At 42.2% G+C, this 16769-nt stretch overlaps 1 protein-coding gene across 5 annotated transcripts in view; it reads right to left on the reverse strand.

Moving 5' to 3' along the window:
* EML4 (echinoderm microtubule associated protein like 4) overlaps positions 1-16769 on the reverse strand; it is a 289436-nt gene that overhangs the window by 79690 nt on the left and 192977 nt on the right. For all 5 annotated transcript variants that reach the window (XM_019516385.1, XM_019516387.1, XM_019516384.1 and 2 more), the window contains exon 3: positions 1791-1920. In XM_019516385.1, coding sequence (XP_019371930.1) covers positions 1791-1920 — 130 coding nt within the window. The remainder of the gene's footprint in view (positions 1-1790; positions 1921-16769) is intronic.

Below are 16769 nucleotides of genomic sequence, written 5' to 3' on the forward strand. Positions count from 1 at the left end.
TGGCACTGTCCTGTCTGTCTCATCTCCCACAGCAGACAGTAGCCAGCATGCCGTATGTTAGCTAATGCTAAGAGGTGTCTGTGGAAGGTGGGGGGGGGAATCCCTGCTTGAGCTGGGGGGGCGGGGAGGGCAGCAGGAGGAAGCCAGATAGATGCCCTGTACCTACAGTCTCTGCTGGAGCTGCAGTCAGGGAGGAAAGGGGAAGGGCCAGCCCTGTTGGGCTGAAGCAGAGAGCAAAGCCCTGCCCAGAGTTGCAAAGCAACTGGGATGCTGGATTCTGATTTAACTTAAACCAGGAAGGGGTCCTGGAAAGACATTGCAGAAACCGGTTTGACCCAAATCAGTTAAGTCTGATACTACATTCAACCAGGTTTATCTCAAACCAGTTTCAGTGATTTTCAAACCAGCTTATGTACACTAAACATTTATTCTGTTACACGTTTAAACCAGTTTCTGATCACTTAAACCAGTTTATGTGTAATGTCTGTCCCTAGCCTTGGTGTTGAGCTGGCAGGAGATTCCAGAGTGAGACTTTCCATCACAGTGTCTTAGGTCTGACTTATTCTTCTAACTCCTCTTCCAATCCTTATATCACCTTTTCTTAATCTTCTCTTCTCTTTACTTTAGCTTAGGGTTAAGGGGGAGGAGAGCTTGGAAGGATGTATGAAAAAAAGGGATGAGGTACAGGGTTCATGCTTCCAGGAGAAGATTAATGAGGTATCACTAGCTCACGTATACCTTCCTGATATTTACAGGTAGGTAGAGATGAGTGACTATCAGTCCCTAACACACCACTGCATAAGGAAAACAGGACAGTTAACAGAATTAGACATTCTACAACTGTGAGGAGGAAACAGCAGCAAATTAACCCTGTTTCCCCTGAAAGATCCTAATCCCTTTCTGCTTCATTCTCCCAGCTTAATTGTTTTGCTACTTACAAATAGAAAAAAGGAAAAATAGGAAAAGGAAAAGCAAAAAAATAGGAAAAGTGCTCTAGGTATATGTATGATACACAGATTCACACAAATTCACAGAAGTTTAGGGCTGGAAGGGACCTTGTGAGACCTTTGTTCCTAAGATATATCGTTCCCATTTAACTGCATAGCGTAGTATTTGAATCTGCACTAGATGGTAAGCCAGCCACTGAAGTCAGCGGTGTATTCTATAGATGCCAAGAGCTACTCACATAATTTACCAGATGGTAAAACATTAATCTGCACTTTGTTCCATGGCTGTATCTGGGGCAGCACATTGTCACCAACAAAAAAGGAGCAGACACAAACTACTTGTCTAAGGAGCTATTAAATGACTGAGTTAGGACATCCAGTAGGAAATAAAAAATGCACCTGAAACCATGGAATAGAAAAAAATCAATTATTTTACACCAAGTAAAATGAAAATGCTTATGTTATGTTATTTTTACGTTTGTTTTGAAAAATCCTGTAATGAGAAATGTATTGGTCTCTTTCCTTTAAATTTATAAGAACAAAGAATATTTTTGTGAAACTGTATACATGCTACAAAACAGATATCCTAAATTTATCATACTCTAATTCTATAATCATCTATCATGATATCATCTATTATTTTCATGCAAGAGAGTGATATCATATTTTTTTCCTTTATTTCCTTTAAAGAGATAGTGATCTCCTTTCATAAACAGCTGTCATGGATTTCACCGATATGCTCCAAGCTGAAATGTCTCTTCTTCTATTGCTGTTTCAGAACATCCCCAGAGGAGGCACTTCTTTTCTGGTTTTTACAATTTAACATTGATAAGAAGCAGGTACCTTTTAGCAGCAGATGAGAGGGTTTCTTTTCTGGCAACTGATACAGAAGAACTATGGCTTGTTTTCCTGCTTCCTGTACTTCCATTGGTTATACAGGACATAGATATAGCTTCTCGGAGGCCTGGCTGACCTACAAGAAATTTGATAAGAGGAGTTTTAAAGGAGTCTTAAAACATTTATCTGATATTCAAATTAAGAACAATCACAGGTGGGCTTTGCTCTCGTACAGCAATAGTACTGGTATTCAAGATAAAGAGTTAAGTTTTATCAAATGTGTGGTGCACATTGGTGTAAATATTAACCCTCAAATTGGTGTCTGGAATCATTTTCAAGTGGAAGAAGAGGGAAGGAAGTAGAAGATGAAGAACTACAGAGGCTCTGAAATATTTCATAGCACATAAATCACTATTTTTGCTTTTCTTTTCCCTTGCCCAAATCAACCATGCATAATTCCTCCTGGTTAATCATATGCTTGCAACTATTTTTGTGGCTACATTTTTTTTCTAGATTCCCTATTTGTTAAAATGAAGATTCTATTTTTAAAATTCAACATATATAAAAAATAATCACCTGACATAGTATTTTCATTTGTTCAAATAAAACAAAACCATAAAGTACAGGTGACCCTGGCCATTCGCGGGGGATACAAGAACATATCCCCCACAAATGGCAAAATCCATGAATAAGGCAGTGCATTCATGAATGCATGAAACAAAACCATAAAGTACAGGCGACCCTCACCATTTGCTGGGGATACGAGAACGTATCCCCTGTAAATGGAGAAATCTGTGAATAAGGCACTGCATTCATGAATGCAGTGCCTCTGGCAGTTGGGAGGGGGCATTGCTCTGGCAGTGACAGGAGCCTGGCGGCAGGAAGCGCAGAGCTCCCAAGAAGCTCCTCTAAGTGTATAAAGTGTATTTAAAATGCGGGTTTGGCATTCACGAATATCTGAAACCACGAATGCCGAATCCGTGAATAGCAAGGGTTTCCTGTATATCTGAACCTGAAAGGCATCTTGGGTATTTACAGGTGCCCAGAGGAGCTTTTTTTCCCCTCACCCATTGATTAAGTAAATAATTTTATTCAAGACGACACACAGTAAAGCATGCCTTCTGATTTACTCTTAAACTATATGCAACCCTCTTTTCTCCTTCTGCACTTCACAATAGGTCAAAAACCTTTCAGACTACCATTGGAACAATTATACAAAAGTGCAAGAGGAGGACAAACTGTGAGACCTCTAAATGCCCTGAAAGATAAAGGATATATTTCAAACCAGAAACCTAAGTATGAATAATCAATCAGATGAGAGAAAAAGTTCCTGTTTTCCCTTGTACAAGGAGCAAACGAATGGAGATACTAAACTGATGGCATTACAACTACATGGAGTTGCTTGTGCTATGCCGACATGGCATCTCTACACTGAACAATAAAGCCTTCCTATGGCCTCCTGTACACATGTAGGTATAGGTGCGATGGGATCTAATGCACAATCCACACAATTGCACCTCCTGCCATGCCACAGGAGGCATGGTTTTGGGATCATGCATTAGATCCTATTGCACCTTATTGCTGGTCCAGGGGAAGCCTGGAAGAATCCTGGAACAAAATTGGATTTGGATGCTTCGAATTGATTCAGACATTTTTACTGGTCTCCTGATTCTATTTGGATTCAGAGATTTGGCTGCTGAATAGGGCCAAATCTCCTCCAAATTGAATCAGCATCCAAAGCTTTGCACAGCCCTAGCAGTTAGCTGTGTTAGTCTGAAGTGAGGCAGAAGGCATTATAGAGATGAACCATAGAGACTACCTGAATCAAAGACATATAGGCTTTCATGAGCAAGAGTTCATTTCATCAGATGCTAAGAGAACTGAGGGAAGAAGGTACACGATCAAAATTGCACTTCCCAAATTTTGTGCAAATTTGATTTAAAAAGTTAACAAAACAACAAGTTTTTAAACCACAGTCTTTGCAAAATAAACTTATCTTTGTTCCAAAAATACATATACTTCAGAATTTATTTTGGCAATTTTTCCAATGTTTTTTTCTGGAAAAAAAGTAAGCATTTTCTGTTTGTACAAAAATGTAAAAGAAAGGATACTTTTTCAAGTAGTTTTTCAGGGAGTCACACATTTCACAATTGTTACATGTATTCATTTTCTATATTACCACCATGATTCTAAAGGGGTACAGCCAAACAAGATACTACGAGATACACAATTAGCAGCTAAAAATAACCGTGCGGCGATGAGACTGCTCAACAATGTCAGTTACTATGCAGTCATTTAGTACTTGGTTAAGCAAGTACTAAATGACTGTGCAGTAACAACTACACAGTCCAACACATGTGTAGACACGCCCAAACTTAACGAAAGCTCTTAAGGGGGAAAATAGGATTCCATTCCATTAAATAAAATATATGCAGACAAAAAAATGGGAATACATTTAAAAAAAATTAAAGGGGTGAGGGTCAAATCATAATCTATGGGCAAAGTGCAAGGAAACAGACTTTACAAATGAATGTTCTGTGGGGATTCAGTGTGGAACTGAATCTTTCTAACCTATGCTGCAGAACTCCAGTGGAGCCAGTATACGCGCCACACCTGTGGAGTTTCACTAATGAGTTTTGGCTAGTGGATCTCTACAGTTACCATACATCTCTAAAATACATTAACACCATTATAAGCTTTCCCTGCCTCCAACTGTAAAAGTCTTTTTTCATATCAGCTAAGAAAAGACTGTGCTCCAAAGAACAATGTTATAATGAAGTAGCAGTGAAAATACAAATTCAGGATGGAGATCAATAATCTAAAACTTCCAAAATGTGCATATCTGCCAATATCAAATCATATGTCAATTAGTAACATAAACGCTCTGAAATTTTTCAGACCGAATAGCACTCAGCTTTATCTTTTGGCACAGAAAAGAGCCAGATGCAAATGGCATGTAAAATGATATCCAGTGTTTGGCGACTAGGATTAAAGCCAAATTGTCAGAGATCAAAGTGGTAAAAATGTCTTTCATGGATAATTGATTCATCTCTATTCTGGTAATTTTCATAGAATGATATCTTCTGAGTTCAAAAGAGCCATTTCATTAAACTGTCAGAATACAAGTGTGCGAAAGAAAGATAAGTAGGATTAGAAAGAGACCACCATAAACCTTTGTCTGTCTCTTTCAGCCATAGCCACACAGTTGGAAGTGGGGGGTGGGAAGCAACTGTCTTTTATTATCTAGCTTTACTTCAGGCAAAGTGTAGAAAAATATATAAGAGGCAACAGTAACTTATTAAAATGTGCATCTTTTGATAACGTGATAGTTTTTTTTTCCAGTTGTGTATCTAAGCATATGACAAAAGCAGACCTACTACTGTCCTTCTCCAAATTAGGTAGTTTGTTATGCAGGGAGCAAGGATTTCTATGGGCGATATCTTTTACTGGACCAACTGCATAGTTGGGCTAGAGTTAGACAAACTTTTGAATATGAGACATTTTTCAACAGGCTGTCTAACTCGATCCCAACTAAGTTGGAGCAATAAAAGATATCACCCTAAGAAATCCTTTCCCTGTGCATAATTTCTGGACCATCATGGTTACAAAAGCATTCTTACAGTACTGCAGTTTATTACAACTTTCACTTTCATAATGCTAAAGATTTTCTACAGATTCTAAAGTATGCATACATTTTGAGATGACAATGATGGATACCATAATGTTTTCCTTGTGTGTAAGGGGGGGTGGGGAACAAGACAATATTATATATGGGTTCCCTGTTTAATTCACTTTTTAATTTTTCCTAATAGAGCATTTGATGGCCACAATTAATGTAAAACTAAAAATAATTTTTAATTTAAATAATACTTATTAACATCAAGTAAATTTTTAATTTTAAAATAACCCTATTAAAATTAACGATGACATTACAACAATCTAAGTTAACGTCTAAACTTAGCTACATTTAAATAAAGTATATTTTAATAATTTAAATTAAATTAAATATTAGCAAGAACACATTTGCTACCAGAAGTTACAGGTCAGCACATGTTAGAGATCTGAATTAGATGGTAATAACTACAGCCTTCATGTATGGGGAAAGTATTTCCTTTGCTAAATTATTTTTCCCTAACTAGCGCAGTGACAGCAGCAGGAAGATTCCCTTCCCCCCACCATGTGGTTCCAGGCTCTTAGAGAAAAGTGGGAGCACCAGGCAGGGAAGAGGGACCTGCCTGCTACTGATACTATCCCTGGCTGAGCCTAGCTCTGCGTGAAGCCCAGCTGGAATAGGCAAGAACAGCTCTACCCCCACCTCTACCTCTGCAGGGCTAGAGACAGTGTCAGCACTGGGCAAAGGGAAAATGGGAAGGGAGTAGGAGGTGTCAGTGAGCACAGGGGGGAAGGGGATGGGAATCAGAATTCATACTTGCTTTGGGGACTTAAAATAACACCCCCCGCAGCTACTGCTCTCCTGGTAATTTCAAAATCCATCACAATTTTCTCTTCGCTTTACATGTTTTGAAGTCTGCTGTTCATATAGATGAAGCTGTCTATTCAAATACAGTATTCCAAAAAAATTAACAGGCTTTGATATAAACAATTTCAAAAAACAGTTTCAATATTCTCTACAATAAATGTTTTGTATGTTTTCTCTTTTTAAAAAAAATAAGTTACACAACTAATTATTTAAATCTAATACTGCATTTCTCAGCTTGAACAACTCCTCACAGCAATGGAAGAACTACACAAGGCCATTTATTGCAAAATTGTTCCACAACCGAGTGTATGATTTCTGCAACACAAATAAATGTCACTGCTACAACCCAATATCCCCAAATGTTAAGGGGTGGATCATACAATCACAGCAATTAGAGCTGAGCTGTAATCATGAGTTATATCATTTTACTTTTCTTCTCTCCCTCTTTTGTTGATTTTGGAAAGGCTAGTCAATATTCATGAAACTCCATTTATTAAAATCTTCACGAAAATACTACTAAAGGAAAAAAGGAAAAGAGAATGTTCATGATAATTATAAACTCAGTAAAAGGGAAGAAAAAAGGGATTAAAGGAGATAGAAAGCAAGAGGAAAGAAAGGTAGAGAAAATCACAAAAGTCAAGTTCCAAAATTTAACTAAGCAGAGCTAAATTGTCAAGTTTTTGTGCCTCTACCACTGGGCAAGAATCCTCTCTCCCAGACCCATTAGCCTGGGCCTTTAGATGCTTCCCAAATCCAGGGAGGCATCCTACATTGTGGAATCTCTCCTGCCAGGTAAGCTATACATGGTATTAGCCCAAAGCCAAAAGGCTCAAGATTTACCACATAGTTTGCTAAGCTGGCTCCCATGAGAACCAACAGCATTCCAAGTCATGGCGAGCCACAACACTGCGTAACTAGAATCACTCTGTTGTGCCCTCTCTCAACCTGGAGAATATAATTAGTGTGGCCATGTCCTCCACGATGACCCCTCAGCTCAGCACTGCTCAGTATGTGTATATAATTCCAGATATCCTCCACAAAGGGTCTATGTTCTAATTAGCTCCCACTCATGACTAGAATTATGTGTTTTTGTCACAAGTCCTAGGATACACAACAACCTGGTACAGCTTTACTTTGTGGAGGGTGGGGCGACAGACAGAGTAATGTTGTGGCTCACCATGACTTAAGAACGAGTCAGTGATGAGGGGGACTGTACTTAATGGGCACTACCATATATCTTATTTAGATGGGCTGTGGCAGGTTCTCATCAGAATGTTTGCCCAATGTGGGACATATGTTTTATAGTCATGCTCAGTGTTGGCTGCATTTAATCAACTTCATAAGTGGTTTCCATTGCTGAGCACATGATGCCTTTGGTAGCAGTTTAATGATAGACATTGAATGTAAATACATTATGTTCACTAATGTATTTAGTGAAATTTCTTTGTATGTGATTATAAGTCGAGGGTTTTTTTCCCCCCATGCCAATGAGGGGGAAAAAACTGTACCTTGGAATCGAGTAAGTGTCACGTTCTTACAATGTGTTAAGAATGACTAAAACTTAAGTACAAACATTCCCTTATTTTTTTCACAAAGGGCACATGCAGACATTCAGAAAACCAGGAGAAGAACTGATCTAAGTTACATGGTTTACTCTGAACAACCTACTTTAGATCAGGAGCAAACAGTGAAGACATTCATCTTTGCAGGGAGGGGATGCTCATGCAGCTTGTGCTGGTAGAGGCCCATGGGGAGGGGACACTCCTGCACGCCTCTCAATGTTCCCTGAGGGTACACTGAGCTACCAGAGATTGCTGAGCACAACTACACAACCAAGACATTTCTGATTGGCTGCCAGGTACAGCCAACCATGCCCCCAAGCACCAGCTACCTTACTGCAGACCCCCCCCATGCCCTACCCAAAGGTTTCCAAAGAGCACCAAAGCAAGTGCCTTCCCTTATTAGTTGCCCCTGCCTCAGGGTCCCATCCTGGCTGCTTCCTTCCATAGCACCCCACTACCTGTGCCCAAGCCCATAAACGCAGGAGCTGTGGCATATCCTACTCTTCACCCTGTGTGACTCTTGCTAGAAGCTGTGGCATATTACACACAGCCCTCTGGATGCAGCTTCCTGCCCATAAGCCAGCAGCTGGCCATCCTATGCAGGGCTACCTACTGCACCCTGCATTCACTAAGCATCGTGGACTGGGCCACTGACTTTCATGGGCCATCCAGGATTGCCATGGACTCTAGGGTGCTCTGGCACCATCTCTAGGCCATCAAGTGCCAATTGTGGACCTGAGCCACTGGCAGCACCTGGTGGGGGCGGATCACCTTAGACACCGGGGACAATGAACAATGGCCCCATACTTCCCCACATAAGCCAGGCCACCCTCATGGACATTGTTGGTCAGCTTCAACTGCAAAGCCTACTTCTCTCTCATCCTCCAGCGCATTGTTGACTACTCTGTAGAAGATGGAGAAACAGTGCTACACTCCTCGGGTCCCCAGTATCATTGGCAGTGGTATTATCACCCCCCTTTCACCATAGGGGACCCGGCTTACCCTCTTCTGCCCTAACTCATGAAGCCCTACAAAGGGCAGCTGGAATGCCAAAAGGAACACTTCAACTACTGCTTGGGCAGGTGCCGCAAGACTGTGGAGTGTATCTTCAGCTCCCCCAAGGCATACTGGTGGGCTCTCAGTATGCACACCAAGGTGGAGGAGGAAAATCTGCTGTGCCTGACTGTTACCACATGCATCCTCCACAACATCTGTGAGACCAGAAGGGAGGGGCTTTTGTGAAGCCTGGGCAGAGAAGACGTGGAGTGCAGAGGCAAGCAAGAGCAATGTATCCCCTCCAGGAGATTGTACATGCTGGGACCCAAATCAGAAGGGAGTCTGGGTCTGCCAAGCCTTAGCCAACTAGCTCCTGGCCAACAGAGACCATGAGGACTCCCCAGATGAGTGGGGCTGGAGGGCTTCAAGTCGCTAAGTGCCTGTGTCCTGGAACTGGGTGATAGCTCTCCTTCCACAGACTCCTGTGTCCTTTTGTGCCTGGCATGGCTGCCCACAACCCTGACTGGCAGGACACCTTCCCCCACCCACCTCCCTCAAGGGGCATGCACAGGAATGTCACGCAGTGAAGAGACGTGCCTCAGTCTACAATGTTGTAGCTACCAAACTTTTCTGTTTTTAATTTTAAGAAGCTTCTTGAACACTGCCTGTATCAGAACTTGGTCCCTCTTCCCATTGATGCAAACCAGGAAATCTTTGGAAGGGGTAGGGAGAGGGTCGTTTGGGAAAGAGGCAAATCAATCTAAAAGGATGGTTAGGTTTGGGAATGGGGCAGGGGTTGGGGAATGCCATAGGGACAAAATCCAACATAGAAACTTGGAGAGGAGGGGTACAGAAGGAGGCTTTAAATCTTACACACTAATTCCTGGACCGGGGAGTGAAGATCAGGGACTTCTCTGTGTAGGAGCTGGACAGGTGGGTGATCCCAGATCCACCATCTCCCTGAGAAGACTGCAGGACTGTGGGGGGAGGTATTGCTACAGCAGGGACCGCAGATTCCTGGCACTCCCTCATGGGAAACCCAATCCCTCACCCCCATGACCCTCAGCCAGACCTGGGGCTCACCTCATGCAGCAAAACCAAGACCAGGGCCAGGGGATGCCCGTTGCTGCTGTGGACAGGGTACTTCCCCACGTTGGGACCTGGGACAGGAGACAGGTCACAGGGAAGGGAAAAGATTCCATGAAATCCCCCACATGGCAGGTAAATTTGTTGTGCTCCAGTAGCATCTGCTGTGCTCTCTCCCTGGTTCCGAGTGCTCCTGAACCTGGCTGGGACCGTCCCAGAACTGCCTGGGGGCCCTGTGTTCATGGGGCAACTTCCAGGGTGTGTGTGTGTGGTGGGGTAACCCAGGTTGGGTATCCAAAGAGTCTGTCAGAAAACCACTAGCACACCCTGTTTATTCCTGTACAAATGTACAAAAAAGGGTGCAGCAGCCTGGGTACAGGGTTGAACCTTGTACTTTTTTCTGAAAAAAAAAAAAAGCCTGGATATAGGGTTGAACCTTGTTGCCCATACACTTCCTCTTCTATGTCAGGGATTTATTTTGGAAGGGATGTGGGGTCAGCTGACCCTGGATAGCCATTCTGGTGGCAGGGAGTAGGTGCAGCTAGGCCTATCTGGAGGGTTCTGGCCACCTGCATTTACTGAGTCCTCTACTAAGGAAAGGAGAGATCAGGGTGAGCAGCCATGCCAGGCAGACTGATGCCCCAGCTTCAAAGCCACAGCCTGACAAACAGCAGCATACCTTGTGCCGTGCACCCCCTGGGGACCTGCTCCTGGGCATGCAGTTGTCCTCTCACCTCGGGATGCTATTGTGTCTTCTCCTGCTGTGTCGGCTGGCAACTCTCCCCGCCCCCCCCCCAGTGGTGGATTATTAAGATGGGAACTGTACATAAAACAGAAAGCATCATTATTCCCTTCTATTTAGAAATCCATGGTGCTTCCACAGCTTGAATACTGTGCCCAGTTCTGGCCCCCACACCCCAAAAAGGATATAGAAGAACTAGAGAAAGTACAGAGAAGGACAAAAAGGATTATTAAAAGTATGGAGGGGCTTCCATATGAGGAGAAATTAAAGTGAGTAGACCTATTCAGTTTAGAAAAGAGATGCTTGAGAGGGGACATGATAAGGGGTTATAAAATACTAAATGGCAAAGAGAACAAAAATAGGGATTTATTATTTACTATCTCTCATAATACAAGAACTAGAGGGCACAAAACAAAAACAGTAGATAGCAAATTTAAAGCTAACAACCGGAAGTTCTTTTTCACAGAGTGTGCCATTAGTGTGGAATTATTGCCACAAGATGTTGTAGAAGCTGACAGTTCAGCCAGATTCAGAAAAGGATTGGACAAATTCATGGGAGAAAAATGTCACCAGTTGCTACTGAGCTATGTTGCTATGATAAGGGAGTTAAGAGATAATTGAGCTACGTTGCTATAATAACCTCCAAATTGGATCTGTGCATGGGGCAAAGGCGGGTTAGGGCAGCGCTGGGCTCTTTCTGGCCTAGTAGGGGGTGGGGACTGGGACAGGCTGCACTTGGGACGGGAGGCAGCGCTGGGAGGTGGACTACAGAGAGGGCCGCAGCCATGCCAAAATTTGCTGTCACCCCCCTCACAGCGCCACTGCCACCCACATGGAGCACAGCCTGGTCCAGCCACCCCCACCAGAAAGAGCCCGGTGCTACCCCAGCCCCAGCCAGCAGAGGCAACCCACTCTCTCCCCGCACGCAGTTCCAGGAGCATGTGCCCCCCACGCCCTCCAGGGGTGCGTGCAGCGGTGGGGGCCACCTCCCTCCCATGGCCCCTGGACAAGCTAGTCGCGGCTTCATCCCATGCCCCGTCCCATCCTACCTGTGCAGTGCCTGCCTCTCTCCCTCACTGCAGGGCCTCAATCTGCCCCCCTACGCCCCTTCCCTGCCCCCACAACAGACTTACCAGCCGGATGTTGCTCTCCAAGCTGCCTGGCTGCACACCTGGCCACATGCATACATACATGGTGCGGCTGCATGCATGCATGGGGCATTTATCAGCCACATTATCTGTCACATCAGGCAAAAAAAGCCAGTTGCCAATACTGCTAATTTTCCCAATATCCGTATTCCCGATCCAATACAGGACTGAAGTATCAGTACACCTCTACTCTCTGCCACTGTGTGATGCAGGATACTGGGCAAAATGGACCTATGGTCTGACCCAGTAAATGGCAATTCTTATGTTATGCCTTCCAAATGCCATTATGCATCATGGACTCATCCTCACACACAATGCCTGCAGGCTGCATTTTTGTCTTACATTCACTTTGAACCCCAAGAGGTCTTAATGGGTTTCCCAGGCACCAGCTGTGATACAATCTGTCTTGTTGGCAGCCAGAAGTGCTAAAATGCTCTTTGCCTTCCTTTCTTCTCCATTGTTCAAGTAGCCTTTTTTTAGTTCACACAGTGGATGGTAACTGCTGTTATCAAATAAAGAGGCGAATGACATCAATTCTTCCAGGTTTCCACAAAAAAACATTTCCCACAAAAATACGGCACTTGTAAAAGCCTATTACTGCTGAACACTCGTATCCTAGTTATAAACCTCACCAGTCACAATATTGCCCTCTAAATACATGTTCATAAATGCAGATTGTCAGTTTACCAGCTCTGAGTAAACTGCTATAAAGACTCATCATTGCTTCCCAATTATGTGGGTATCTACACAGATACAGCAGTTACGCTAACAATTCTGCTCCTAACCAGAGTAAATGTCTAAGAATAATCAACACCATTTTTGGACAAATATTATCCTTCATTTCTGCTTTGCATATTTACTTTTAGTCCACTTAGTGGTTTCTGCAGAAATGTTGAAATATTATAATAACCCCCTTCCTTTTACATTTGTGTTGAAAGGATTTCCTGTGTCAAGAGCTGATTAGTGGAAAATACTGAGACAGAAACTGGGCTGTATAAAATATCTTTTTGCTGCTTTGTTAGTTGCTTTCTAACATGTAAGTTGTAGTCTCTTATCGGATCTCCTTCCGCGCTCCTCCCCCTCCTTTCACTGTGTCCCCTTATCCTGACACCTTGCTAGGATGAGTTAGGTTTCCTAATGAAATGTCTCCTCATCTAGTTTAATCTAATCCAAGATGCGAAGAGCTACAGACACAGAAAGTAACCATTATACAACTCACAGATCACCTTTCAGCATCTCAGGGATTAGTCCGCTCAAGAAAACACTGGATGGACCAAAAACCCTATTGGAACAACGTGCTTAATGATGCACTACACCTCGGTTGAAATCTCTCTATTTACTGAAAAGTTTTCCACATAAAGCCATTAATATATCAACAATAACTGCAACATAAACATTCAGACAAGAAAAAAATATCCCTGATATTAGGTTGCTAGTAAAATGACTAACTTTTATCTACAGCAGGCACAGATGCTAGTCAAAGAGAGATAGAGCATAAGAAAAGTAACACAAGATTATTTTAAACTAAAAAGCCCAGCAGGGACAAATTACAATAAAGCAGTTTGCCAAAGGCTTTAGGAGTCCTTTGACACGGTGAGTTTGGATATTAACGACTGGGTTGTGGAAAAATGAGAATGCAAAAACTCTTTTGTGTTTGCCATTTTCAATATGATTTTAGTCAATTCACAACTCATTTTTAGTTTGTGGAAAGTACCTCTTCAAAGTTACTGATAAATGACTTACAGGAAATGTACAGAGGTTTTGAAAGCTGTCTCAGCAGCAAGTTAGAGGGAATGCTCTTTAGCATAAATATAAATTAAATACTGAGTAACTTTTATAGCATAGCCCTTTGGTTTGAAGAAAAACTCAAGATTATCTCAGCATTCATTCTAAATTCATTGCAATTTTATGTTTCAAATATTTATCAAACAAACTTCTAAATTTTCTGTGCGACTCTGAACTAAAACTCTAAATTATTAAAGCATCTAGACATGCATCAGGTGTTCACGTGATATCCTTAAAAAGAATACTATCCTAAATCAGGACTATAGCAATAGAATTTATACTGAGTTAACCTCCCCCACCAGAAGAATAAACAGGGTCTTTCTTTTAAATTATATTATAGAAGGCTATGGACTGAGAGTTAGGAGTGCTAACTAGTATCTGTGATGAAGAATTCAAATTGTAGACCACAAGAGTTAGATAACAGTAAACAGTGAATAGTGAAAGGTTGATATTAATTAAAATCTGTTATATATCTGCAATCACTTCTCTTAAGAATATGAGACTTTCCTAAATCTGATTTCTGAAGGACAATATAATTTTCTATTAAACTGATTCTCATTTCCTAAAGGAACCTATTTTCCTTTATAAAAATACTTATAGCTTCAGATGCCTTTACTATACAGAAAGCAAATAAGTTAGCTCTCATATTACAAAAAATATTGTAAAAAACCACTAACATTTTATTATATAGTCAGATTGTGGAATGCACATTCCAAATATTAACTTCTCAGGCTAAATTTGTACAGGCATCAAGTTAATTCTTAAAGTAAAATTTTAGTGTTGTGCACAAAGTCAGTGACTGTTAACAGCCAAACATTTTATGCAAGTTCACAGAAAATCAAGTTAAATATTTCTACCATTTAATGGTTAAAATTCAAAGCATCCTAACTGAAGCTACTCCATTAGTTATGTCTGCAAGCAACAGAGAGACCCAAGTAAAAATATTCTAGCTCAGGGGGCCTGAGTAAGTTACAAGGAGGTAAATGATCTGGGTTTTCAGGGAGAATTTCATCCGGACTAAAGAAGCACTTCCCAAATCCTTTTTCAATTAAGAATGTCCATCTGCTTTCCCAGTAGACAGAATAGAGACTAAAAGCCAGAACATTCCAAAGAGCACAATGGTAATGCCAAAATTCCTCTGCTTATCAGAAAGAGTCTAGGAAAAAGATCAGCTGTGTGTTTTATTATATAAAAAGATACATAACACACACCCACACACCCTCCTAAGCTCTCATTTAGCTTGACTTGTGGATTCTAAGCATTAAGATAAAACTGAATCTTTCTGAACGAGGTTGCAAATTAGCATTCTGTGGCTAAATGTAAATAAAAGTTAATTGCAGTGCTAGTTAAAAACAAAAAACAAACAAAGACAAACAATCCCCCCATCCAAAAAACCTGAACCCCATGTCAACATGGTATACTTACAGTGCAAAGCAGGGATACCCCAAAGCTCTGTACTGCCTCTTAAATCAGAAGTCACGGGCAGGCTGATATGCACTAGAGTGGGCAAACTAAATCCTGTCACTTAGCAATGATACTCAGTGCTGCAGGTTCAGCTACAGTGCTTCAGGTTCAGTGCTCCTCAGACTAGGAGGCAGCCTGTAGTGGGAAGCCGAGCATGCTTCAAGATGTGGCTTGTGGATTCGGTAACTTTACCACATAGACATTATAACAGATTTGTTTCTAGAAAAATGTCTGTACCCCTTAATTGCACTGAACAGCAGTGCTCAACCTTTCAGACCCATGAGCCAGATGAGTGGTGCACGGCCAGTTAGCAAGACAGATCCAGCATTGGGGTTGATCTGCAGGTGTGATCTGGTGCAAGGGCCGAGTGCCACAGACTGGCCCTGCACACAGGCTCGAGACTACATGCCAGATCCAGCCTCAGCCTGGCCCTGAATGCTGACCCTGCCCCACGTGCAGAGCGATCCCTTCACCAGCATGATTCTGGGCCTGGGGCCATATCATTCGGTTTCCAGGGCTTCACACAGGTTTGAAAGTTGGCGTCAGGGGAGCTGCAGCAATTAATGCTTCCACCATTCCCCTGCTGCCAAATTTCTGGACCTGTGGGGAAACCAGGAGGCTAGAAGACACAAGGTTGAACACCACTGAAGTATATGAAAAGATCATCCCTAGCACATTGATGACGTTATATTTATTACTGAATGCAAGGGAAAAAAAAGGAAGAAAACCTCATTTTTAAACTTCAGTCAAAAATAAAGGAGGGTCTAAAATTGGAAAATGTATTTCACTTGAATGAAGTCTTATTGAATTTTGTATTTAGAGTTCCCTCTCACTTAAAGAGAAGCCAAAGGCCCCCAGTAACTCAGGGAAAAAAAAAAAAAAATCAAACCAACTCATTTAAACAATGAATTAGAAATTAAGTACCTTCAGGTTAAACTTTTATCACTCAAGTAGGAAAATGGTGGCCCCAAGTAGGTAAATTTTATCCATGGCTTTACACCAGGGGTTTTCAACCTTTTTTAAGGAGTGTACTCCTTATGGTGGGTAACCCCCGATGGGTGGAGGGGGGAGTGGGGTGCTGATAGCCAGCTGGATGCGTAGACAGCAGGGTACAGCATGCAGCAGTGGCACAGAGTGGTGAATGGCAGTGGCAGGGGCTGGGGATCTTGCACGCAGTGACCGCTGTTGCCATTCACCACTTCACGCTGCTGCCGCACACTGCTTCCCCGTGCCACCATGCACACCCCCCGGGGCTGTCCCAACTACCCCCGGGAGTACGCATACCCCCAGTTGACAACCCCTCCTTTACATCAAAGAGATTTCTTTCTCCCATAATGAGCAGTTTGCAAAGACTTACTGTACTGACAGACTTCTTAGCATTTAACTTAGAGAGAATGTTTGAAAAGGAAGTTTTAATATTGATGAAATATCAGTTAAATGTTGGGTAAAAGAAGGCTGAATTCATAACCACAGATGATGACTGCCACCATTCAGCAAATTATCAGAACGGCAGGATTCAGAGTCTGTGCCAATTAAGTGTTAATGCTTCCTTTCATTTGGCATAGGGACTGAAAAAATTATAATAATTTGACTGCCTTACTCTTCTACATCTGAAACATTTACAAGGTCTGCATTTTCAGTGTTCACACTTTCAACATTTGTGTGTGTGAACACGTGGTATTTGTGTGATGCATATTCACACAAGTGCCCATGTTTGCGCTT

This window comes from Gavialis gangeticus, unplaced genomic scaffold (assembly GCF_001723915.1).
Source record: "Gavialis gangeticus isolate Ggan-Ray unplaced genomic scaffold, GavGan_comp1, whole genome shotgun sequence".
NCBI classification, from domain to species: domain Eukaryota; kingdom Metazoa; phylum Chordata; order Crocodylia; family Gavialidae; genus Gavialis; species Gavialis gangeticus.